This window comes from Nothoprocta perdicaria, unplaced genomic scaffold (genome assembly GCF_003342845.1).
Source record: "Nothoprocta perdicaria isolate Ctin4 unplaced genomic scaffold, notPer1 scaffold_33, whole genome shotgun sequence".
NCBI lineage: Eukaryota > Metazoa > Chordata > Aves > Tinamiformes > Tinamidae > Nothoprocta > Nothoprocta perdicaria.
The window spans coordinates 3,140,881-3,164,934 of record NW_020455566.1 but is presented as its reverse complement, the minus strand read 5'-3'; the positions used below and the strand labels follow the sequence as shown (position 1 = coordinate 3,164,934).

The 24,054-nt window shown below is 56.2% G+C and overlaps 1 protein-coding gene across 1 annotated transcript in view; it reads left to right on the top strand.

The window, feature by feature from the left end:
- The window catches only part of MACF1 (microtubule-actin crosslinking factor 1), a 116,495-nt gene that overhangs the window by 54,119 nt on the left and 38,322 nt on the right, over nucleotides 1–24,054 (top strand). Inside the window, exons 36-52 of the mRNA XM_026043375.1 lie at nucleotides 3,741–3,890; nucleotides 3,981–4,214; nucleotides 4,527–4,742; nucleotides 5,029–5,550; nucleotides 5,826–6,002; nucleotides 6,251–6,374; nucleotides 6,520–6,728; nucleotides 7,101–7,418; nucleotides 8,092–8,255; nucleotides 8,911–9,067; nucleotides 9,684–9,801; nucleotides 11,027–11,089; nucleotides 11,758–11,999; nucleotides 12,462–12,591; nucleotides 14,143–14,342; nucleotides 14,965–15,460; nucleotides 16,084–17,555. Coding sequence (XP_025899160.1) covers nucleotides 3,741–3,890; nucleotides 3,981–4,214; nucleotides 4,527–4,742; nucleotides 5,029–5,550; nucleotides 5,826–6,002; nucleotides 6,251–6,374; nucleotides 6,520–6,728; nucleotides 7,101–7,418; nucleotides 8,092–8,255; nucleotides 8,911–9,067; nucleotides 9,684–9,801; nucleotides 11,027–11,089; nucleotides 11,758–11,999; nucleotides 12,462–12,591; nucleotides 14,143–14,342; nucleotides 14,965–15,460; nucleotides 16,084–17,555 — 4,992 coding nt within the window. The remainder of the gene's footprint in view (nucleotides 1–3,740; nucleotides 3,891–3,980; nucleotides 4,215–4,526; nucleotides 4,743–5,028; nucleotides 5,551–5,825; nucleotides 6,003–6,250; nucleotides 6,375–6,519; nucleotides 6,729–7,100; nucleotides 7,419–8,091; nucleotides 8,256–8,910; nucleotides 9,068–9,683; nucleotides 9,802–11,026; nucleotides 11,090–11,757; nucleotides 12,000–12,461; nucleotides 12,592–14,142; nucleotides 14,343–14,964; nucleotides 15,461–16,083; nucleotides 17,556–24,054) is intronic.

Below are 24,054 nucleotides of genomic sequence, written 5' to 3'. Positions count from 1 at the left end.
TTTTGCTATTCCAACGTTTTCCATTAGCTCCTTGCGTGTATTGGAGGTTAAATCTGTTGGAGGTCCTCAGGGAGCACCAAGAACGGCTGCAAGTGACTGCTTGGGGCTCGGTGCCACGGGATCAGCTCAAAAGGATTTGGCAAACAAGCCGGTGATGTATGGCTGAAAACATTCCAGCTTTAGTTGTGGCTTCTTTTTATTGAAGCATTACTTACAAATGACTAAGGAGGACAGGGGTTTTTGTATGCTTTTACTGCGGCACCATGGATCTGTTGGCATTTATAAGCTTAGGCTGGGAAAAAGAAAAGAGCCATGTGTTTTGTTTTTCCTGTAGTAAATCTTGTAGACAGGCTAGCAAGTGGAAAGCCCCTAAAACTGAACGTTAAGAATTTTCTTAAATACACATAACCTTCTGTTTTCCCTTGTGCCCACACCTGAGGTTTTGCTTTGCCTTTGGATTCTGTAGATTATGTTCAGCAAGAAGATGTGTCTGGAGCACGATGAGAAGTTGATCTCCTACCTCTCCATGCTGCGCGACATTGAGATGAAAATCAAGCGGGTGCAGCCAGCGGGGCAGAACTTGGCAGCGCTGCAGGAGCTGCTGCAGCAAGCGGAGGTGAGAGGCTCGGGGTAGGCAGGACTTTCCTCCTCACCCCTGGATCTCCTCAGCTTCCCGCATGGCCGTTGCAGCTCCTCCTCACTTTAGGGCAAGCGAGCTGGGGGGTTAGTCTCAGCTTTAGCAGATATTTCTATGCAAAGTCAATCTTTCTGGCTCGCCTTGCAGCCCGTGCTCAGACAATAACCTAAGTGTGACTGAAATTAATTTTATCGCCTGAAGAAAGGCAGCTGAGGACTGGCAGCTGAGCGTGTCTGCATGGGTCGGGTGCAGTGGATCTTTCTAGCAGATACAGCATTTGGAGCTGGTTCTCCAAACCTTTGCCAGACTGTCAGTTTTGGCAGCGAGAAGGAGCAGGGGCTGCGTCTTACACGTAGTGATGCTGTCTGCCGCAGGCCCTGGACACGGAGCTGAAGGAGCTGAGCTTCCCAGTGAATCAGGAGTTGGACGCTGTGAAGTGGATTGTGGCCAACCCGCCTGAAGAAGTCCCCGAGCAATTACTGAAGGCTTTGGAGAAAGACGCCAAGAACCTTCAGAAGTCCCTGAGCTCGGCGAGTGATGTCCTAGAGTCCCGGCTGCTGAACCTCCGCGGAGCAGCAGAGAGCGAAAAGGTAGAGCTCACCCGTGTCCTCCCCGCCCGCTGCCCCACGAGGTTCCCTGTCCTTAATCTGCTTTTGGTTTAAACCACACACGCTTCTGCTTCACTTAAAGGCTAAAATCGTGGCTCATCACGAGAGTCTCCAGGGCAAGCTGCAGGAGCTGCTGAGCTGGGTCTCCAGCACCGCCCAGGCACTGGACAGCAGCGATTACCACCGGGCGCCTGACGCCACCAGCCTGAATCGCTGCCTCCAACACTACCAGGTAACCATGGCAATGCCCCTAATCCGGGCTGATACAGACAACATCCTCTGCAGGAACGAGAAGCTTTTAATCCTGCTTCTCTCCTCCAGTCTTGGTGGGTTTGTCTTGATGCCTTGCTGCGGGGGGAGCTGCGGTGTTGTATTTGTTCCGTGACATTTATTTGCATTGTACATAAAATATTCATTTTGGCCCTTTGGGGAACATATCCAACTGCAGGTGTGTATGGAGCCCAAGCGACCAGGAGAGATGCACGATGAGGGGGGAGAGCTGCGGGTTGAGGGGGATGAAGGCTCTGGCAGTCACTGGGACCACGTATTGTCATCATGGACTATCCCAAGCAGCTGGGAGCCACTGGCAGCTCCATGTCTGGCTCTGTCAGCAGTGCATCACCAAGCCCACCTAGTTTTATGAACAAGGTCAAGGCAACTTTTTGGTATGGAGCTAGAGGCCTGGTTTAGAGGAGCCTTAGAAAAATGCACTTGTGAGACACAGATACACTGATACTTCAGGTGGAGTTCGTTGGGTTTCAGGAATATATTGCTCTGGTAGCAAAGTACTTTTTTTTGAATAATCCAGCCACGTGTGCAGCAACAAATCCCGTTTGTTTCTATATCTCATCTGAAGCCGGCAGTGTAGGAAAGCACTGGCCATGGAGAGCAGTTTGTCTGACAGGCTGTTTCCTTTCCGTTCAGGAGCTGAAAGAGCCGCTTGCTGACACCAAATCCGAGCTCGATGCCACTGCCTTCGACATTCAGTTGCTCATCTCGGAGCACGCCCAGGACCTGACCCCCCAGCAGAGCAGGCAGCTGCTGAGGCTGCTCAACGAGCTGCAGAAGGCTTTCCGGGAGCTGTCGGAGCGTGTGGTGGCCCAGGTGGAGGTCCTGCAGGTCTGTCTGCAGCAAGCGGAGCAGACCGATCAGGTGAAGGTTGTGGCACATCTGCTACCTGGCTGCAGTTTGTTCTCCGAGGCCCTTTCTGGCCCTCAGCAACATGCACTGAGACACCTTTTTGGTGGGATTGCACCTGCATGCCACTTGGTTCATGACTTCCCACTGCACATCATGAGCTTCCTTTAAAGTCTTTCTTCCTCCTCCCACGTCACCCTCGGACAGCTTGGCTCCCAAAAGCTGAAGCCCTCTCAAGGGGCTGGGTAGCACAATTGGACAGTCCCTTCTCCGAACACCAGGTTCCTTTGGGGTGGTAGAAGAAGCCCCAGTCTGTAAGAGCCCCACCAGAAAGTCCCTGTGTGCAGCAGGCACCGCAGACAGCTGGTCCTAAGCAGTGCCTTTAACATCTTATTTTCACCACAAAAGTCAGGTTTTGCTGGTCCAAAAGAAACAGCTGTCAATGATGCGTGAAGGCAGCCAGCAACTTCCCCCAACTGCTGTATTCCTGCAGCACATATCCCTGCATGGATCTTCTTATTCAAGACAGTATTAATATATTTTTTTAATTAACAGTTGCTCTCTGTAACTCTTGCCTGTCCATCTGGAGTGTGTGTGTATTAACCAGTTTGCTTTGCTTTTTCAGATTCAGTGTGCGCCCATCCTAACCCAAGAAGAACTCGCTTTGCAGCCGAAGAGCTCTTAAGAAGGCTCTTTCAAAGGGCTTCTGTCATTTATCTTAGGATTGCGAGACTCAAGCACAGTGTTTTGCACAAGTTTGTACCTCACCTTGCTGGAATGCCCAGGGAAACTCAAAAGTGTTTATTTCCCCTGGGAAAGGGAACAGAAACGGTGCAGGGACTCTTAGGTCACATCATGCTCAATTGCTCGAACAAGCGCTTCTGTAATGTGCACTGGCAGCAAAACATAGGAGCTGGATGAGCTACAGAAAGGTTTTCTCTCTCCTAGGCTCCCTCTCTAACACTGGTGGCAAAAGCAAACCTGCCTTCGGTTGCTCAGGGCTCCACGAGGTTGCTGCTGCTGCCAGCTCTCATTAGATGAGTCTTCAGTGCAATTTCAGCGCTCTGCAAGTTGAGCAGAAAAGGCACAGGAATTTTTGGTAAAGGCTCCCAAGAGCATAAATCGGAGCATGGCTCCGCGTGGAGCCCCTGGCCCGGCAGTGACACCAGCCCCTGAGCCCGTGCGGGTCTCAGAGAGAGGGAGAGAGCCCACGGAGAGCTGCCAAAGCCATTTCCGTGCTGCATCCTCCTGGGAAGCGCTCCAGCTGTAACCTCTCGCCTTGCTTTCCAGCGGCGCGCGTGCCGGGGGGTGCAGGGCTGCTGCTAACGGCCTCCTCTCCCCTGTCCCCTCGCGCGCAGACGCTGCAGGAGCGGCAGGCGGCCTGCGCGCAGAGGCTGCAGGAGCTGCGCGCCTGGCTGCGCGCCGCCGGGGACACGCTGGCCGAGCAGCCCGCGGCGCCCGGCGCCGCCGACCTGGCCACCTTGCAGCAGAGGCAGAGCAGGGTTAAGGTCGGTGCTCGGGGAAACGGGGAGAGAGGCGCAGCGGTGCCTCCCCGGGGAGCACCCGGAGCTGATGGCCCCTTCCCTCTGCGCACCTAGGAGCTGCAGAGGAGCATGAACACCCAGGCAGCCTCCTTTGCCGGTGTGCTGAAAACCACCGAGCAGTTCTTGGAGGAGAACAAGGTGAAGATGAAGCCCGAGGAGCTGGCAGCGCTCCAGGAGAAGCTGCAGCAGGCCAAGGAGCAGTACCAGGCCCTTCAGGAGAGGGCAGAGACAGCCCAGAAGGAGCTGGAGAGCGCCGTGGCAGCCGCGGTGCAACAGGAGACCGAGAAGGTGACGTGCGAGGAGCTGTGAGCCCAGGACTGAGACGGACCCCGGGGCTAGTGGGTAGAAACAGCCTCCTTGAAGGCCTTGTGTTCCTCTGCTGGGCACTAGGGAACGGAGCAATTTCCTCTGCCTCCACCCTGCTCTGTGTTTAGGCCTTTCCAGTGAGGAGGCGCGTCAAGCAGCTCCAATCATTGAGGGCAAAGGGAGGCCCATGGTTTAGGGGTTTTATTTTTCTGCTCGTTTTGTCTCCCGTCCCTGACTGACACTTTGAACCTGCCTAACAGAGATCCTTCTCATCTGTTGTCTTTGTGTTTTCAGGCAAAAGCTTCCGAAGAGCTGGAGGCAAACAGGAACAAAATCGATTCCCTTCTGAACTGGGTGGCATCACTGGAGCAGAAGGAAGGGATCCTGGAGTACAAGCCCCACCTCCCCGAGCCGGCAGCACAAGCAGGCCGGGATGCTCAGGACGCTCCTGATGGCCATGGAGGCGACAGCATTGCCAAGGAGCTGGAGGAGCAGTACGAGGGGCTGAAGGTCAGCACTGACACCCTGTCCCCCTCAAAGCTTTCTGCTGTCAGCATCAGAGCCGGCTTTGGGGCTGCTGGGTGCCCCAAGCCACCGGCCAAGCTGGGGGTGGAGTGGGAGAGAGACAGGGTCTGGCCTCCAAAGCCCCGATTCAAAATGACCTGACATTTTCTGTATGGAGTCAGGGACTCCCGGGAAGTCACTGTGTGGCCTCCTGGAGGCTGCATCCTCTGCGAGGTGCCGGGGGACGGAGGTGCTCAGTGCTGGGCTCACATGGGCTTGTTTGTGTGTGCAGGGGCAGCACCAGGAGCTGCTGTCCCAGCAGCAGGACATCATCCTGGCCACGCAGGTGGCACAAGCTTTCCTGGACAAGCAAGGACACAACCTCACGCCGGAGGAGCGGGATGCGCTCCAGGGCCGGCTGGCGGAGCTGAAGGACCAGTACGGGAGCTCGCTGTCGCGGTCGGAGACGCAGCTGAAGCAGGTGCAGGAGCTGCGGGACGAGCTGCAGAAGTTCCTGCGCGATCACGGAGAGTTCGAGGCATGGCTGAAGCAAGCGGAGCAAGACCTGGAAGGGATGTACAGAGGGGACAGCGACTCGGCATCGCTCCAGCAGCTGCTGCTCCGACAGGGAAGTTTCTCGGAGGACGTCATCTCCCACAAGGGCGATTTGCGCTTCGTCACCATGTCGGGGCAGAAGGTGCTGGATGCAGAGGGAGCTGCCAAGGACGGAGGTGCCCGGCCCCTGACGTCGGGAAGCGTCGTCAGGAGCAAGCTGGAGGACGCGACGCAGCGATACACCGCCCTGCACACCAAGGTACAGCAAGGGCTGTCGCTTAAACCCTGCAGGCTGTTGTCTTCCTTAAACAAGGAGTGCTGGCGTTTTCCCTGAATTTGACTGTGCTTTTAGCACTGCAGACAGTAGGTCCACGTTCTTGTGCTGGACTAACGTTTTACCTCTCAGAACTGTCTCCTATATGGCAAGATTTCCCTTCCCATCCTTAGTGATTAGCCTGCTTTCTCCAGGGGCACCCAGGTTGTCCTGTGCTCCTGAGCCTCCTCCTCACCTTCTGCCTTATTGCTCCTTTGCAGTGCACCAAGCTTGGCTCCCACCTGAGCACCTTGCTGGGTTACTACAAGCAGTTCCAGGATGTGGCAGAATCTCTCAAGACTTGGCTGCAGGAGAGCGAAGCAGCAGTTGGGAAACTTGTCTCGGAGACAGTTTCTTCAGATCCTACTGTTCTGCAGAAGCAACTTGCTAGTGCTAAGGTGTGTGGTCTCGGAGGGGATCATCTGATGTGTACAGAAATTCAGCCTCTGCTCTGAGCAGAAGCAGTGGTAGAAGGCAGCAGCAACAGCAAGACTTGGTTTTGGTTGCCTTTTTGGTTGACCAAGTGCAAGGCTGTACCTGCAGATTCAGGAGGTCCCCAGGCAGCAAACTCGAGAGGGTTTCTTGGAGCATGGTACTTCTTGAGTGTGATGGACCACTGACTTTGGCTTTGTCTTGTGTCAAGCAGGAGCTGCAAGGAGACCTGGCCGAGCACCAGGTACCTGTGGAGAAGCTCCAGAAAGCAGCTCGTTCACTGCTGGAGATTCAAGGAGAGCCAGCCCCTGACCGTGGACACATTCGAGAAACCACAGGTACAGAGCGAAGCGTCTCTAAAGCTGAGACGTGTTGCTGCATCTCCAAACTTGATGGACGAGGTGCTCCTTGCTTAGTCCGTGTGCCAGGCAAGGCTCTGAGGTCCTCCCTGACATTTCTCTCTTTTTGTGCCGACCTCTCCAGATGCCATCGTGAGCTGCTTCCGCAGCCTTTCCCAGCAGATGGCAGAGCGCTCCGACCTGCTGCAGAAATCCATCGCCCAGTCCCAAAGCGTCCAGGAGAGCCTGGAAAGTCTCCTGCAGTCCGTGGCTGAGATTGAGAAGAGCCTGGAGGAGAAGCAGCCGACTGCTCTCTCCTCTGCCTCCATCCAGGACTCGCTCGCCACCAATGCGGTGAGGACGGTCATTTTGCTATCCGAACTCTGCAGATAGAATCCTGGGTTTAGTTAAAATACTCTAAGTGCACAAACCACCCCCAAAAGGAACTTGAATAGGCTCTTTACCTCATTTATTGAGCCAGGACACGAATGCTGAAGGTCTCCCTTCCTCCTTGGCTAGCTACTAGCTATGAAGCCCTGGGGAAAGGAAGATCAGATCGGGGAGGTAAGAAAGGAAAGAGGACTAGGATTGAACCCTGTCCTTGCATGATCCTGGTGTCTGGAAATGTCTGTCGTCATTCCAAAGGGCGCCCTTCTCCTCGTGCTAGCTCAGTTATGCTCGAGCGCCTTCCTAAAATGGCATCTTCTGTGCTTGTGTTTAAACCAGAAGCTGAAGCAGGACATTGCCAGGCAGAAGAGCTGCCTGGAAGCCACCCGCGAGATGGTGACGCGGTTCACGGAGACGGCGGACGGCGCCACCGCCTCTGCCCTGCGAGGGAAGCTGGCGGAGGTGACGGAGCGGTTTGGCCGCCTGTGCCGGCAACATCAAGAGAAGGAGGATGCCCTCAAAGGCCTCCTGCCCAAGGTGGAGCAGTTCGAGCAGCTCTCAGAGAAGCTGCAGCAGTTCACAGAGAGCCGAGCGCGGATGTTGGCATGCGGGAACCAGCCGGAGCGTGACATTACTCATTTCTCCCAGCACATTCAGGTGAGCCGGGGGCGCTCCTGGCCCAAGAAGGGAGGAGGCTCTATCTGTGCAGGGCTCAAGGAGGTGCTTGAGGAAGGGAGAGGCGAGCAGGTAAAATTGTTCCTGGCAATGTGAGGAGAACATCCGGGGATGGCATTTCCTTGGAGCCAGGCTGATCTCCCCAAGGATTCTCTAGTCCATGTCTTGAGGACCAAACCAAATACAAGACGTTATCAGTTAAAAATGGTACAAGTTCATACAGCAAAATGCCCAAGCGTTGGCAGTGGGGGCGATGAGCACAGTGGTGGATAAGCCAAAGTCCTTAGGGAGGCTCTGACTCCTGGCATCCAGCTTTTCCTCCAAGTGATCTTCTGCAGGGAATGATTTGGTCTCAGCCTCAAAAGTGCTCTAAGCTGCCCTAAAATGGAACATCTGAGCTTTGGTTGGATTTGGTTTGGTTGGGAAGGTGGCACTTGTGCTGGAGAAAGGCTGTGCTCACCCAGAGCTTCTCTAGCAAGCAAAGTGGAGCCTCGTCCACTTCTCTAGCAAGCAAAGTGGAGCCTCGTCCACCTGTTTGGCACCAGTAGAATTCACCATGCTGCCTACAGAGAGTGGCAAAAACAGGGGTGTTTTTGCCGCTTTGACTGAATCAGGTGGCAGGAACACGGTTGGCATCATCCTTTGCTCTTGACAGGAACTGAACTCAGAGTTGAGGCAGCAGCAGGAGGACCTGGAAGCTCTGGAGCACCTGGCAGCTGAGCTGGGCTCCTGCGGCTTCCCGGTGGGCACCCCACAGCAGGAGAAGGTGCAGGGCCTAAAGAAGGACTTCCTGCAACTGCAGAAAGTGGCAAAGGAGAGGTGAGTCCCAGCACCCCGTTGCCAAGATTTCCTCTCCACAGCGGGGCATGAGCGAACTTTTCCTGCTGCCTACTCCCACACCGGAGACGCAGCGCAGCTCTCTCCAACGGGCGCTTTAAAAAAAGCCTGTCTGGGGGCGTTGTGCAAAATTCCGGGTGTTGCAGGAGCCGGTGTTCATGTTTTCTGCAGCACGTGGGTCGCCACGTGCCCGTCCAAGAGCCTCGTGCTCAAGGGGAGCGGGTGCTGCTGGCTGCACGTTCCAAGTGGGGCTGGCCCCTCTGCAGGGTCCCTTTAGAGCGGGGCTCAAAGAGGATCCCTTAGGAGCATCCTCCAAGTGCCTGGGTGAATAAGGAAAGGCGATGGAGGGAAAAGCAGAGGAATTTCACAGGAATCCCCAGCAAATCCGTGTCGTGCAGCAGGTTGCCTCTGGGCAAGCAGCTCCGGCAGGAGGAGCTTGCAGCGCCCGTCCGAGCCCGGTTGCATGGGAGCAGCGCCCGCGTTGCCCCGTTTTGCCTGGTGCTGAGTGCAATGTTGCTTAGCAGCAGCTCATGGAGGGGGAATGCGGCTGCCAGGGACACAACTGTGCTGCATTCAAGCCGGGGTAATTGCAAGGCAAAGCACGAGCGCTAACTCGCCGTCCCCTTTTCACCATCAGAGAAAAGGACGTGTCTGCCTGCCAGCAGCAACTGGACGACTTCCGAAAGCTGGTCGGAGCTGTGAGGAAGTGGGTGAAGGAGAGCGAGGGGAAGGTGCCACCCGCAGAAACCTCCCTGGGCCCCCAGGAGCTGCAGAAGGGCCTGCAGCAGCTCCAGGTGGGCAGCGGCGCTGGGAAAGATGCCAGCGCGTGCCGGGATTCCCGGGATGAGGTGCCCCAGTTCTGGCTCGCACGGCACTAGCCATTAGGAATCCCATCTGCTCGGGACTCGCAGCACCTCACCTGGCACATACAGACACTCTTCCTGATGGTTTTTCCCAGCAATCCGATTTCGCTTCCCTCCTCCCTGGGGAGGAATGGGGGAGCGGGAGTCCAGCGTACACTCCTTTTTTTTGCCACGTGCTTCTCCTCGCTAGACCTCAAAGGCCGCCTCGTGTCGCTGGAGCCCCCGTTCCTCCCCGGGCCGTGTCAGGGGTTTGACTCAGTGGGTGCAGAACATCCTGTTGAGTCACCCGGGGCCACGGCAGCCTCTGACTAACCCAGGGACCGAGCTGGGTTGCAGCCGGAGTGGGAGGGAGGTCCCCGAGACAGTAGGAGGGAAAATGATGTTTTCTGTGCCAGACCCGACAGTTTGGGAGCGGTGTTTTGCTGGTTTATTTCTGCAGACAAAAATAGCCGCCGTGGCACCCACTTTCTCCCTGCCCTTCGTGGCTGCATCCTGATGCTGCAACACGCTCCCATCCTAAGCTTCATTTATCCATGTTTTTTCCTAGATTCTACTGGAAGAATGGACGGGGAAGGGAGCCCAGGTGGAGGAGATCACTCAGCGCGGGGCAGCCCTGGAGAACCTGATTGTGGAGCTTACGGCCCCCGAGGCCCAGGCCAAGGCAGGTGGGTGGCAGCCGCTGCCCGGCGCCGTCGCGGCTGGCGCGGAGCCCCCTCCTCTGYGGCCTGCTTGCTTCCCCGCTCTGTGAACGTGCCTGCAACGAGCGAGAAATGGGCTCGTTCTCCCTTCTTAAACCAGCTCCCAAGGCCGGCAGCAGCCTGAGTCCCGCGGGGCTTGGAGCAGAGGTGCCACCACTGCAGGGAGATGCTCGGAGCCGCTGGGACGTGGCGCTCTGCTCTTTCTGGGATGGCCATGAGATTAAAACATCTCAGCCTCCTGAGATGTTTTAATTAAACCCCACTCTTTGAATTGTGTGTCTGGATGAAATCTAAGCCTGTGATATTCAGGCTTAATTTACTAGTTTCTTTCCTGGCTCAAAGGCCACAAAGCGATGAGATGATGTCTCGTTTGTTTGGAAACCACCTAAAAGATACCGTCCAACACATGAGAAGAAGTCCCTGGCTTCTTATGGCTGATGGACAGACAAAGCTCAGCTAAACGAGAGCTTTCAGCCTAGATATGTTTGTCGGGGCCTTGCAGCTTGATGGGAAACCTCCACAGCGAGCATGGAGGGATGCACGGCCTGGCATGTAAGGGATTTGGAAGAAACTTGCTCAATGATGTTTATGAGAAGTCCCATCTTGACTCTGGATGCAGCTGAGGTGTCTGGAATGGGTCCCAAGGATGACAGTGCTCTGACACATCATCCTCAGAGCCTTGCTGCAGTGAGAAGTCCAGCAGCGAGCCGTGCTTAAATAGCTTCATGCCATGCAAACGTGGGGGAGATAATCTCTTTGGGGGAGCTAATCTCCTGAGCGAGGCTATGACAAGGCTTCAGCTGCCTCCCGCAAGGCTTTAATTCCCCAAGTCACTCGTAGGGTAGCGGCTTTTCCCTGGTGCCAGTGGCCACCACACCGGCTGGCTGTACGGAGTCCGCTCCAGCCTGGCCTCCAGCTGAAGAGCATCCAACTTGTCCTCTCGTGGGCCTCCTCACACATCAGGGCAGGGGGAGAAGGACGAAAAGGGCTTGAGGCCAAGCGAGTGCTGGGCTCCAGGTTGGGGGAGAGCCCCGGGGTCCCGTCCTGTGGTGCGTGCTCGCTTGGTGCCATGTGGTCCTTGTCACGTGAGCTGTGCCCACGCACATGGGCCACTCGCACGGCGGCCCGTGTCGGCTGCTCGCCGTAACGCGTCTGTCTTCTCCTTCCGTCCATCCCCGTGCCCTCTGGCCAGGTCCTGTGCTGCCCGCGCTGGGAGGAGCGGCAGGCAGCGTGAACGGATACCACACCTGCAAAGGTGAGATGCCATCCCGGCTGTGCCGTGCCACGCGCGGGCTCCGTCCCACCCGTGCCCCACGCCGCTCTGTGCCCTGGCATCCCAGCGGAGTGGGCAGCCGGGGGACCGCGGGCATGGGGCAGGCTCAAGGATGGAGACGGGCAGGACACAAGATGCTCCGGGGAGTGACAGCACCTTGGCACCCTGTCAGCTGGTGTTAAGAGCTGATAAATGGGAGGTCATTTGAAGGCCTGCAATTACATTTATTGGTTCTGAGGGATTACAGCACCGTCCAGCCCTTCAAGCTCAAGTGCAGTTTTAATTATTGCCCGTTATCTGCTGTTAGTTCATCAGCTCGCTGAAATGATAGATGCATAAAACAGCTTTATGTGCTGCTGTCAAGTTATTTAACGCTGTATTAGCGCTGGCACGGGGGGAGCGGGGCTCAGCTTGCATCAGTCCCGGGGCTACCAAGGCGTTTGCTTTGTTTGCAAACTGTCACCGTCCATCTGCAGCGCGAGCCAAAGAGCCCCCGTGGCTCAGCGGGGGGGGATAACCTGACATTCCCAGTCTCCGGCAGGCGGGAGGATGGGAGCAAGGCCCGGGGCTAGCTTGGTACCTGCTCGTCCTGGTTACGAGGGGCAATGCGGGCCGTGTTCCTCTTCTTAAGCTGCTGCTTTTGCCTTCAGACCTGACGGAGATCCAGTGCGACGTGGCGGACGTGAACCAGCAGTACGAGGGCCTCGGCGCCGCCCTGCGCGAGCGGCAGCAGCGGCTTGCGGCGATGCTGGAGAAGATGCGAGAAGCGCAGGAGGAGGCGACTGCCCTGCTCAAGTGGCTGGAGTCGAAGGAACGCGCCTTGTCCGAGCTGGAGGCCTCCTCCTCGCCCACCAAGACGGAGACCATGAGAGCTCAGGCAGAACACAATAAGGTAACTCCTCCTAGCAGGGCCCGAGCTGCTTCTTGGAGATGTTACGCCGGGAATCAAGGTTTAAAGGCATCTGCCCTTGGCTTTCAAAAGGAGGGAATGCCAGCAGGTCCTTGGAGCAGGAAGCTCCTGGTATGCTTCACCCTCTTTGGTTTTTGGAAACCAAAGGGTTCCAAAAGGGCTTGGAAACCAGAGGGTTTTTCACCCTCTTTTCCTTTTTGCTCAGAGAAATCTGGATCCCTCTATTTCTAGCCCTTCTTGTTGGGTCACTCCAACTGCTTTTGGAAAGCAATTCCCTATCCTTTCTTCTGCTCTCGGAGCCGAGTTAGCTGATGGTTTTGCTGACAATGTGAAATGATTCCCTTAGAACGGAGAGAGCATAAGTTGTCCAACTTTTGTAGCTGCTTATTTGTCCCTTCTTAATGATTTTTTTTCCTATATGTTAAGAAATTACTTATTTTCCAGGAATTCCTGGCTGAATTGGAGCAGAACTCAGGGAAGATGCAAAAAATAAATGATGCACTCTCTGATTTGCTGGAGAAATATCCAGATTCTCCAGAAGTAGCAAATTGGAAGAAAATGAAAGGAGACCTGAGTAAGTATCTGCAGGATTTCATAAGGCGTCTACCCTGAAACATTGCATTACGAGCAAGTCAGAATTGCAAGGAGTCAGGATGCAGAGTCACTTCAAATTAGAATTCAATTTATTTATTTATTTATTTATTTATAAATTTATTTATTTATCTTCAAGCTGTCTGGTATGCAGGGTGTTCCTGAGACAAGCACTGTCATGATTAATGAAATCTCTATGATGGATGTATATTTTAAAGACTTGCCTCCTTAAATTACTTCTTTAAAAGGAGAAGGGGAAGGAAAAAAAAGAAAAAAGCGTGAGCTACATGAGTTGATTGCCTTGAGCAAGGAGCTTCACTGCTTGATACGAAATTCTAGTCTTTAGTAGGGATATCCAAGGTTAATTAAAAGTTGACTGAACAAGGCCATAACTTTAAAAAGAAGTCCAGGGGTTTTCTTTTTTGCGATAAGAGGAATATGCTTATGGTGTCCTCTGCCCATGAGCTCTGAGGTGTGATGCCCATGAGAATATCCTCGATTAATGGAGCTGGGGTCTGAGCCAGAGACATGAAATAGCTTAGCCAACGTCCGGCCAGCTCATGGCAGTAGTGATTAGAATCACAGAATCATAAAATCCTGGAATCCTAGAATGCTTAAGGTTGGAAGGGACCTCAGAGGTCATCTAGTCCAACCCCCCTGCACACGCAGGGTCACCTAGAACATGGGGCACAGGGCTGCATCCAAGTGGATTTTAAAGATCTCCAAAGAAGGAGACTCCACAACCTCCCTGGGCAGCCTGTTCCAGTGCTCTGTCACCCTCACAGTGAAGAAATGCTTCCTGAAGTTCCTGTGGAACTTCCGATGCTTCAGTTTGAAGCCATTTCCTCTAGTCCTATCTCTGTCCACCATTGAAAAGAGGCCGGTCCCCTCCTCCTCACTGCCTCCCTTGAGGTAGTTATACACGCTGATCAGGTCCCCCCTCAGCCTCCTCTTCTCCAGGCTGAACAGGCCCAGCTCCCTCAGCCTTTGCTCCTAGGGCAGATGTTCCAGGCCCCTGATCCTCCTTGTAGCCCTGTACTGGACTCTCTCCAGCAGCTCCACATCCCTCTTGTCCTGGGGAGCCCAGAACTGGACACAGTCTCCAGATGTGGCCTCACCAGAGCTGTGTATCGGGGGACGATCACCTTGCTTGACCTGCTGGAGATGCTCTTCTGAATGCACCCCAGGATCCTGTTGGCTTTCTTGGCCACCAGGGCACTGCTGCTTCATGGTCGGCTTGTTGTCCACCATGATGCCCAGGTGCCTCTCTGCGGGGCTGCTCTCCAGAAGGTCAGTCCCCAGCCTGTACTGGTGTTTAGGATTCAGAAATCCTGATATTTTTCTGGGAGCCCCAAGACCAGGCCACCATCAGAAATGGGCCGTGGCTTCTGAGACCGACGGTGGATAGATTCAGACTAGATTCCTTTCAAAACTGTGGAGCTTTCCTGAGGGATGAGTCACGGAGAGGGTGAAGATCCCTCTCGCTGGAGGGGCTAGGCTGGCACAACCGCTGCCAACGGCGCCATCTCCTCAGATTGCAGGTGGGAAAAAGCCAACCAGGCGACAGCCGAACGGCAGCAGAAACTGGAGGAGTCGGTTAACCAGTTGGCCAGCTTCCAGGCTGCTGAAACGCAGCTGCGGCCCTGGCTCCTGGAGAAGGAGCTGATGATGAGCGTGCTGGGCCCCCTGTCCATTGACCCCAACATGCTCAACGCGCAGAAGCAGCAGGTCCAGGTGAGCCAGGAACTGGGTATGCGTTTCCTCTGCAGATTCGGCATGAGGGATCTCTTCTTGTGTCCAAAAGGGCAAATTGAGGGGACCACAAACCTCCGTTGGCCACGAGGTTCTTTGTCTTGCTGTCAAAAGCTCTCTGCAAAGGCTTTGCCCCACAGCGAGTGGCAGGAGAGCAGCCGAAGAGGCTGCAGATCTAAGGTCTCCTCTCCTGAGCCCTCCAAAGCCTGCTGAGCGCGAGCTCAAATGGGCCCCGTGCACACCTAGAGCTCCCAAATCCAGACATGTCTATAACCGGCCACACCAGAAAAGAAAATGCCCCATTAACTGTAATTAAGAGCGTTGGTTTTTCCTCATCTCGCTGCTTGCTGTTGTGGTAACGCAGCAGGAGGGCATGAAAGGGAGAGAGCAAAGTCCTGTATCACCACCCAGGGTTTTGCACCATAAGGTCGTGGTGAGCTGCACGTTCTCCTGTGCCCACTCGTTGGCCTGCCCAGACCTGCCTCACTTTCTTCTGGGGGATCATGTGGGCTGCAGAAAGCCCCCGGAGGTCTGGTTTGTTTTGGCCGTGTGTACTCGGAGCTGTCAGTTTTATGCAAACATTTTGATGTTCTTTCTGTTCCAGTTTATGCTGAAGGAATTTGAAGCTCGCAGACAACAGCACGAGCAGCTAAACCAGGCAGCCCAGAGCATCTTAACGGGCCCTGGGGATGTGTCGCCGTCGACTAGCCAGGTGCGAGAAGAGCTCCAAGGGGTTAATCAGAAATGGTCGGAGCTCACGGAGCGCCTCAACTCCCGCTCCAGCCAAATCGACCAGGCCATAGTGAAGAGCACCCAGTACCAGGAACTGCTCCAGGGCCTGTCTGAGAAGGTGAAGGTGGTCGGGCAGCGCCTGAGCAGCCAGTCTGCCGGCAGCACGCAGCCCGACGCCGTCAAGCACCAGCTGGAGGAAACCAGTGAGATCCGTTCGGAGCTGGAGCAGCTGGAGGAGGAGATCGCAGAGGCGCAGACCCTCTGCGATGACCTCTCTGTCCTCATTGGAGAACAGTATCTCAAAGACGAGCTGAAGAAGCGTTTGGAGACTGTGGCACTTCCTCTTAAAGGACTGGAAGACCTGGCAGGTGAGAGAGTGCGGAGAAGTGATAAATTGTTGGGTTACTGAGCTCCTCTCCCTGTTCTTCACCACAAGGCACTCCCAACACTATGTTTCTGGGAACAGTAGGGGGAAAAATGGTGACTTGCCATTTTTACTGGAGCTCCACGTAGATATTTCACGTGGCACTAAGCACAGGAGAGTTCTCACCCCAAACATCCTTGAGCAAGAGGCCTGGGCCATGAGCAGGTGGCCTGTCCTGAGGTATGAAAGCACATCGTGTAGCTGTTGAGCAAGCCAGACAGCCTTGCTGCAGCGTGGCATGTGTTGCGCTTGGAGAAAAGGCTGCTCCCTGCCTTCGAAATGGAGTAGAGAAGACACGGTGGTCACCTCTAATCCTGACATGCCCTTTTGGTTCCCGAGAGGTTGCGTTTAGGTGTGAGGCAGGAGAATGACCTCCTGCATCATCATAACTTACTGATCCTTAAGAAGTTCGTGAACCGGTGAGCACAAAGGCTAGTGATGCAATGGAAAGAGCTCCTTCCTGTTAATCAAAACACGGTTAGAGCATCTGACATGATATAAGATGATTGCACTTTGTTTATTTGATTCCAGCTTAATTGTCGCACTCTAATCTTATTTCCATTTCAGCCGACCGGATGAACCGACTGCAGACTGCGCTTGCGAGTTCCCAGCAGTTCCAGCATATGTTTGATGAACTCAGGACCTGGCTAGATGACAAGCTGTGCCAGCAAGCTCAGAGCCAACCTATTTCTGCTAAACTGGAGAGGCTGCAGAGCCAAATTCAGGAGCAAGAAGAGTTCCAGAAGAGCCTCAACCAACACAGTGGCTCCTATGAGATGATTGTAGCTGAGGGAGAATCTTTGCTGCTTTCAGTGCAGCCTGGAGAGGAGAAGACTGCTCTGCAAAACCAGTTGTTTGGCCTCAAAACGCACTGGGAAGAGCTCAGCAAGCAGGTTGCTGATAGACACTCTAAGCTCAAGGACTGTTTGCAGAAGGCTCAGAAGTACCTGCGGTATATGGAGGACCTGCTCCCCTGGGTGGAGGACTGTAAGGCAAAGATGTCAGAGCTGGAAGTAACTCTGGATCCTGTGCAGCTAGAGGCAACTCTGCTGAGGTCAAAGGCTTTGCTGAGCGATGTGGAGAAGCGGCGCTCCCTGCTCGAGATGCTGAACAGCGCGGCCGACATCCTGATAGATGTGTCTCAAACTGACGAGGACGATGTTCGTGATGAGAAGGCTGGGGTCAATCAGAAGATGGATGCCATCACAGAAGAGCTGCAAGCCAAGACAGGCTCTATTGAAGAAATGTCCCAGAGGCTCAAAGAGTTTCAAGAGAGCCTCAAGAACATTGAGAAGAAGCTAGAAGGGGCTAAGCACCAGCTGGAGATCTATGACGCGCTAGGGCCGCAGGCCTGCAGCACCAAGAACCTGGAGAAGCTCAGAGCACAGCAGGAGGTGCTGCAGGCCCTTGAGCCACAAGTGGATTATCTGAAAAACCTCACACAGGGTCTAATAGAAGATGCCCCAGAAGGCTCTGACTGCTCCCAGCTCTTGTGCCAAGCTGAAGTGGCTCAGCAAGACTTCAAAGCTGTGAAGCAGAGAGTGAACGACTGCTGTACGCTCATGGAAAACAAGCTCGAAGGGATCGGCCAGTTCAATAACCGGGTCAGGGAGATGTTCGCTCAACTGGCGGATCTTGATGATGAGCTGGACAGCATGGGCCCCATTGGGAGGGACTCTGACAGCCTTCAGTCTCAAGCAGAGGATGTTCGTGCCTTCCTGGGCAAACTGCAGCGTCTGAAGGGCGACATTGAAGCTTCCGAAAGCGAATGTAAGAAAATGCTGGAGGACGAAGGCAGCCCTGATCTCCTAGGCCTGAAGCGTGAACTGGAGACGCTGAATAAACAGTGCAGCAAACTGACCGAGAGAGGCAAGAACCATCAAGAGCAGGTGGAGACGACGCTGTCTCGCGTCGAGGACTTTTACGGCAGGCTGAAGGAGCTGACCCACATGACGGCGGCGGCCGAGGAGCACGAGGCGCTGCAATGGGTGGTGGGCACGGAGGTGGACATCATCAACCAGCAGTTGGCCGACTTTAAGGTAAGTCTTGGTGCTCTGGCGTTTCCTAAGTGGTATTTGGCATTTAAAGGTCTGTCCGGTGTCGTGGCCTTTCGTTTAAGACTTCTGTTCTTCGAGCTATGACGACTGTATGGTTTGTTATTGAAATGTCAGCACACTTGGTGGGGTAAAATAGCTTCAGCTCTGAGGGATCTAAAATCAGCTGCTGGAATTGATAGTCTGTGATGAAAAGATTTTGTGAGAAGAACAAAAAAAACATTTTTCTGCTCTCCTTGTAGTGCTCTCATGTTAGAGTGCCGGTTCCTCCAGGCCTTTAAAGGTGGCTCTTATGTGGATTTTTGGAGAGGGAGGAATATTTCTCAGTGTATTTAAATGGCAAGTTGGCATCATCGGAGAGGCTGGTCCACCTCAGGTCATCCTCAAGATCTTTGTACCTGTTCTGGCATTTGTTCTTGTTGGCCACTTCACCTCTGGGTCTTTCTGTAGGTAAATGATGAGAGAAGAGGTGCACACGGGGAATAAAAACAAGGCCAAGCAAAGTTTTGCCGTAGGCTTTTCATGTTTCCTGCGAGGACCGGGCTTGCACGAAGTGCAAGGCCACCTTGGCTTGCACGAAATGTTTAGCGAGAGGAGGTTTGTAGCAGGCTGCATTCCCGTACGGTGTCGGGGCACGCTGCCACGCTGCATTAATTGCAGTAATACTGCTCAGAGATTCTCTTGCTGTGAAACTTCTCGTGCTGATTTGCTCCGGAGCTGGGGGTTGACCTGATGTACATCTCGCCGCTCACATCCTGGCCATAACATGTCTTGGGTAGAGGCACTTTCACAGCCATTTAGTTTCCCTCCCGTGGCTAATTGCTCCCATTGCCTCATTAATAGCTCCGCAAAGCCTTCCCCAGGCCAAGGGGTTTGTGTTTTAGAGGCTGCCTGTCCAAGGAGGAGTCTGGGCTTGGCCCTCGTGGGGGCGAATCCGGGCTCCTCTGCTGGTGCTGCTGTGCTCTTGCTTGGAACTTGTGTCGCTCGGGAGGCCTTGAACTTCATCTTGGGCGGGGGGAACAATAGACAAAGAGGACCACACACAACTGCTTGGAATAAACCCACCCAGAAAGGGGGATCTGATGTGTGTAACTGGTGAAACCTTCCTGCTTGGATGGCTCCTGGCTGGAGCAATGGGGAAACACAATCTCTTTGCGCTGTGCTCCCTCCTAACAGTCACAGGTTAAGTCTCCGTGACCTCAAAGATGAATCTTTAAGACAACAGTGGCCACGGCCCTATGAGCGGGTGACAGGCAGGCAGTGTCCTTATGAGGAGCCACTTGAGGCCACCCGGGGCTTTGGAAAGCTCAGTGGGAAAAGGAGAGTCGCAATGCTGGTTTTAGGGCTTTGCTATGAGATGGCAGCAGATAAAACAGGGGAGCAGCTCCAAGGTGGGCTGGAGCAGTGACCCGCGTGCTGTGATAGCCACACGTCTGGAGAAACTGTCCGTGGCACGGAGCTGAGGGCCCTGCCTCCCCAAAGGCTCCTGCACCCTTTGGATACTGGGGTCTGCAGGGCTTTTGTTTCCCGGTGTCTGATAGCAGCTGCTGATGGACAGCGTCACAACTGCCCTGTTCTCAGGCTGCACGAGAGGTGCAATGTGTCTGCTGGGGACCAGAGGTGGCTTTGGGTTTGGGGGATAAGGTCCCCAGATGTGTCCCTTGGAGCGGCGCGCGAGGGGCAGGGCTCCGTGTGCCATGGGGCATCTCCAGGACCGGTTCTGATCCGTCTGCCCAAAGGAAGGCGGGCAGATTTTATGTCGTAAAGCATTAATTTTAATGAACATCTGTGTAAATGAGATGCAAATGAGGCATGGCCCCAGGGGCTGCACGCGAGCTGCCAATGCAGCCCTGACAAAGGTGGCCACTTCTGGGCCCTTTGTGTCCAGATTTTAATAAAGAAGATATATTGAAGGCTCTGACTCCGGGGCCACAAAGAGATGACGTGGGAGGCAATTTATACCCAAAGCATCCCGTGTATTTTTCCGCTCCTGCCTAAAACCCCCAGCTTGCCCCAAGAGGGAACAGGCTGCAATAAAGCCTTAACTTTGGGAGACCCGACCCCCACGGGCTCCTTTTCCCACCCAAGGGAACTGGTTGGGAAGAGGGCGCCCGGTTTCTCCCGCACTTTTCCGATAGGATGGAGCACAGCCGAGAGGCATTTCTGCAGTTCGGCGTCTGTGCATATATGGACATCCCCATGGGTCGCTTTAGATACAGCTGGGCTGCAACTAAAATAACGTGTTTTTAGCTTGCGTTGAGCTGCCAGCCGGAGCAAAGGAACCTGATCTTTAACCCTTGGTCTTCGGCTCGAGTTTAGGCCAAGTTGCTTCATTTCCATCGCTCTTTGTTTGCTCGGAGCTTGTTGCAATGCTCAGTTTTGTTGACGGGAGCCAAATGAGCCACAGTTGAAGCGTTCCTACATGCACCAGCGCTGTTGACTCAATTTAGCAAACAGCAAAATTCCCCTGGCGAGTAATTGCCAGGACGCCGGGGCCCGCTCACGTTTTCATTGCCAGCAACCCCAGCAGAGCCCAGATTGCAGCCGATCCTCCCCAAACTCCATGAAGATGAAACTCTGCCGTGAGTAAAGCCCCTAATGTTGCTCGGTGCAAGAGAGGCTGTGCCAGCGGGATCCAGCAAAGCCTTTTTGCACGTTGGAAGTGGAAGAGCGCGCGCGTTCGGGGTGATTTGGGGAGACGTGGAGTGACGGGGGGAGATGAGCAGTAACTGAAGCTCTGGTATCCCCAGCAGTGCCGGAGTGCGGCGCAGGAATTCCTGCGAGCCGGGGCCTGCCCCAGCTGGCACGGGCAGTGGCTTTTATCCGGGATCTTGCCTCCGAGGAATAATTAAACCCCACCCGTACCCAAACCGAAAGAAAAAGGACGGGGGAAAATTGGTGTTTTTGAAGCCCGAGTCCCCGGTTGCGGGAGGCCGGGGCTGCAGAGCGGTGCTGCCGATGGGGCTGGCCGGGATGGGCAGTGGGCAGCATCTCGAGCTGTTTGTCCATCTCTCCTGTGCTGGAGATGACCAGGGGGAGAAAGTCTGTACCCTAATGAACCACTGCCAGTAATGACTTGGCAGCAGCGACCCTCAGCAGCAACAAGGGGCTCCCTGGGCCCCTTTTTCCCCCTCTTCCCTTCCTTAGCTTTTGAGAAATGGCTGGTTTTGCCGCAGGGATTGGGGCGGAGGAGGAGGAGGAGGAGGAGAGCTCTGGCCGGCGCTCCTCGTGCCACCGAGGCTCCGGGCGCGCTGCCTCGCTGCAGGCCCCCGTCCCGCCGTGAGCCTTTTGGGGCGGTTCAGTGAAACCGGCGTTGCTCAACACGACGCGTTCGGCAGCGTTCCTTCCAGCCCACAGAGGTCTGATCCCGAAGGCTGGGAGAGGCAGGAGGGAGAATCCCGGGACAACTCTACCCTCCGGCGCGCTCCCGTTTTGTTTTAGAGTGGGTCAGGCCGTCTGGGCTGGCTGCATCCTGTGGGACGGGGCTGTGGTGGGATGTCCCCACAAGTGTCACCCATGCGCAGGCAGCACAGGGGGACGCGTGGCCCGCACCAGGGCTGCAACTCAGGGCTTGAGCACCGAAATAGAGCCAGCACCCGCTCCCAGCGCCGGTGCTCCCCAATGCCACGAGGTGGGTCCCCAATGCCACGTGCCCCCCTGTCCCCGATGGGGCCGGGGCCCCTCGCTCCGCTGAGCTCCCGGCCCAGCTGCCGGTATTTTTAACCCTCACGGGGCCGCCAGGAATGTCCCGCGCGGAGCAGCTGGCGGGCACGGGCTGGGCGCGCGGCCGGGCCCCGCGGCCACGTCTCCGCGCCCGGCGCTCTCCCGGCCTCCTCCTGGCAGCCCGGGCCGTATTTCGAGCATGGGCAGCAGAAATGCCTCCGCTCTGCCAGCTGTCAGGCCGCCTTAAAGGCTCCATCTCCCTCTCGGCAGCGAGGACGGAGCGGGTTTTGCTTGGATTCTCCTGCCTGAGCCTCCTGCTCCTCAAGGGCCCTGGTCTGGGCTGTGGCAAGTCACCCAAATGGAGCTGCCCGGTGATTTGCAGCTATTGGAGGGGGCTGCTCCATGCTGCTCCTTAAGCAGGACCTAATGCCTGTTGCAGCTGGAGAAGAGGAGCCCGCTCAAGCGAGAGCTTCCGGAGTGACCAATACAAGAGCTGCCGGAGTGACCACGTCATAACGGTTCTTCCCTTCTTTTTGGCTCTGAACTGATCCCGCTGGGATCAAACAGTGTCTCCAAGGAGTCAGCTTGGGTCACGGCTCCACAGCCACCCGCCCGCACGGACGGAGGTGGCCCAGGAATGTGCTCCTGCGGCGGAGGCGGCGGCAGCCGGGGGTGCGGGTACTCCACAGTGCTTCCAGGAGGTGCCAAAAGGAGCAGCTTTGCATGGAGCAGGAATGCTGAGCCCCAGGGACCTGCCACCCCCTCCCACAAGGGAGCGCGGGCTGGCGCGGTACCCGCGTGCTTGCGCGTCCCGCGTCTCGCTTTGAGGCGAGCAGAGCACAGGGTGGCCCGCTTGAAATGAGTTTTTGGCTCCACCGTTTCTGAGAAGGGCCCGGAAAAGCCCTTTGAGGGGGCCCCAGTGGGGCTGGAGCTGGGAATGGTGCCCGGGGCCCAGGCTGGCGGCCTGGGGACGAGGCAGGAGCCCGAGGACGGCCGCAGTGGCCGGGCTGCAGGCGGGAGCGGTGGCGTCCCCGCGTGCGCCGAGTCTCCAGCATCCCTAACGCAAGGTCAGGCGTGGAGCGACGTGGGCGAAGGGCCAGGAGCCCGGCCGGACCCCGTGCCGCCCTCCCCGTGTGCGCTCCGGGTGCTGCTGGCGGCGCGGGCCCCGCTCCGGGCTGCGAGCTCTATCGGGCGGTTATTTCGGGACCAGCGGTTGCTGCTGGCGGCTTTCCACATACCGGAGCCGTGGGGAAGGACAGGAATTCCAAGGGGACCTTCCCCGCCTGCCCCGTCCTTCCCAGGCTCCACGTTGGAGCGCGACCCCGACACAAGCACTGCGGCTCTCGGTGCTCAGGGGCGCCTGCAGCCGACTTGGGCAGCACCGGTGGCATCGGGGGGTTTAGAGACCAGTGACCTGTGATCCAGGCTGCGGCTGGGGCTCCAGTTCAAGGCCAGACGCAGGCAGGATGGTAATTGGCTTTAGCCCTAATGGTTTTAGGGCTGGCGGGGGGCCGCGGTGCGGGAAGGCTCCGCTCGCTCCCAGCACGTGACGCGGTGAGGAAATAGGAAAAGAATTTCTGGCTGTGAAGCTGGCAGCTCCACATCGAGATCATTCTTCAGCGTGGAACAAAAAGCCTCCGCACCCCCAGCCTGGATTCCTGGAATTCCTCGCGGAAGGGGCCCCCGAGCGCCTAACGGTCCCGGCCGGCCGGGAGAGCTGCGGCCGGCAAGGTGGGAATGGGGCCGGGAAGCCCTCGGCTCCCAGCCTGCCTGGCCCGTGTTGTTCCAGCTGCATTGAATTAGGAGTCCATTGAGACCTGTCCCCGCCGTGCGCAAAGCCGGCTCTTCCGCAGGCCCGAGAGGAGCCGGGATGAGGTCAGGATGTGTCATGGGCTCCGTCGGCCTCTGACCCCCTTGGCTGTGACTGCGGGGGACACGGACCCTGTGGCCCAAAGAGGTCGGGGCACAGTGGTGTATGGTGCATTGCGCCTGGTGTCTGTGTATATATATATTTATATATGTCCATGGTGTAGGGTGTAGATGTGGTTGCAAAGTCTTCATTGCTCCCTCCCCCGCCACCCCCTTTCTTCTGTTGTATTGGATCATGGAAATAAGTAAAGGGGCTTCCAACGGGCGCTCCTGGTTTTCTACCAGCTTCCAGCAAACCAGCATTTCTCTTTCCAAATCTTGACAATTTTTTTTTTTTTTTTTGGCAAAACGCTTCTTCCCGTTATTTCCCGAAGGGCAGAGAATCCCTGGGGCCAGAGGCTCCCCCGGGCGCAGGTGGCGCTTGCAGGGCGCGCAGCGGCGTCGCGGCCAGGCCGGGAGCCCTTGGGCACGGCGGCAGCTTTGGGGACCGGCCAGGCCCTCGCTGGCCGCCCCCTCACCGGCGCGCTTGGCCTTTGCGCAAGGAGGGTTATGGGAACGCCGCAACGCGACCATCCCGGGGTGCATCCGCGCGGCTCCTGCTCCCAGCCGGGGATCCCAGCGGATCCGCCAGGCCTCTCCCGGCTGCTTCTAGTGAGCGGAGCCGCCGCAGGAAGCGGCCCTGGGGCAGCCGTTGCCTGGAGATGCAAGGAGGCAGCCGGAGCCTCCGTTTCCGCTCCCGTTCCCGCGGTGCCTCCGCTGGGTGCCGCTTCCGCGCAGATTCACGCCAGCACCACGGCCACCTTTGCGCGGGGGCCCCGCAGGCCCCCCGGCGGGGGTGCAGCCCCCTCCTGCGATGCCCCTCGGTGCTGTTATTTAAAATATTGCTGTGACTAAGGCCCGTGCAGCTGGAACGCGCTCTCGGGGGCAGACGGGCCGCTGGAGGCGGCGCGGG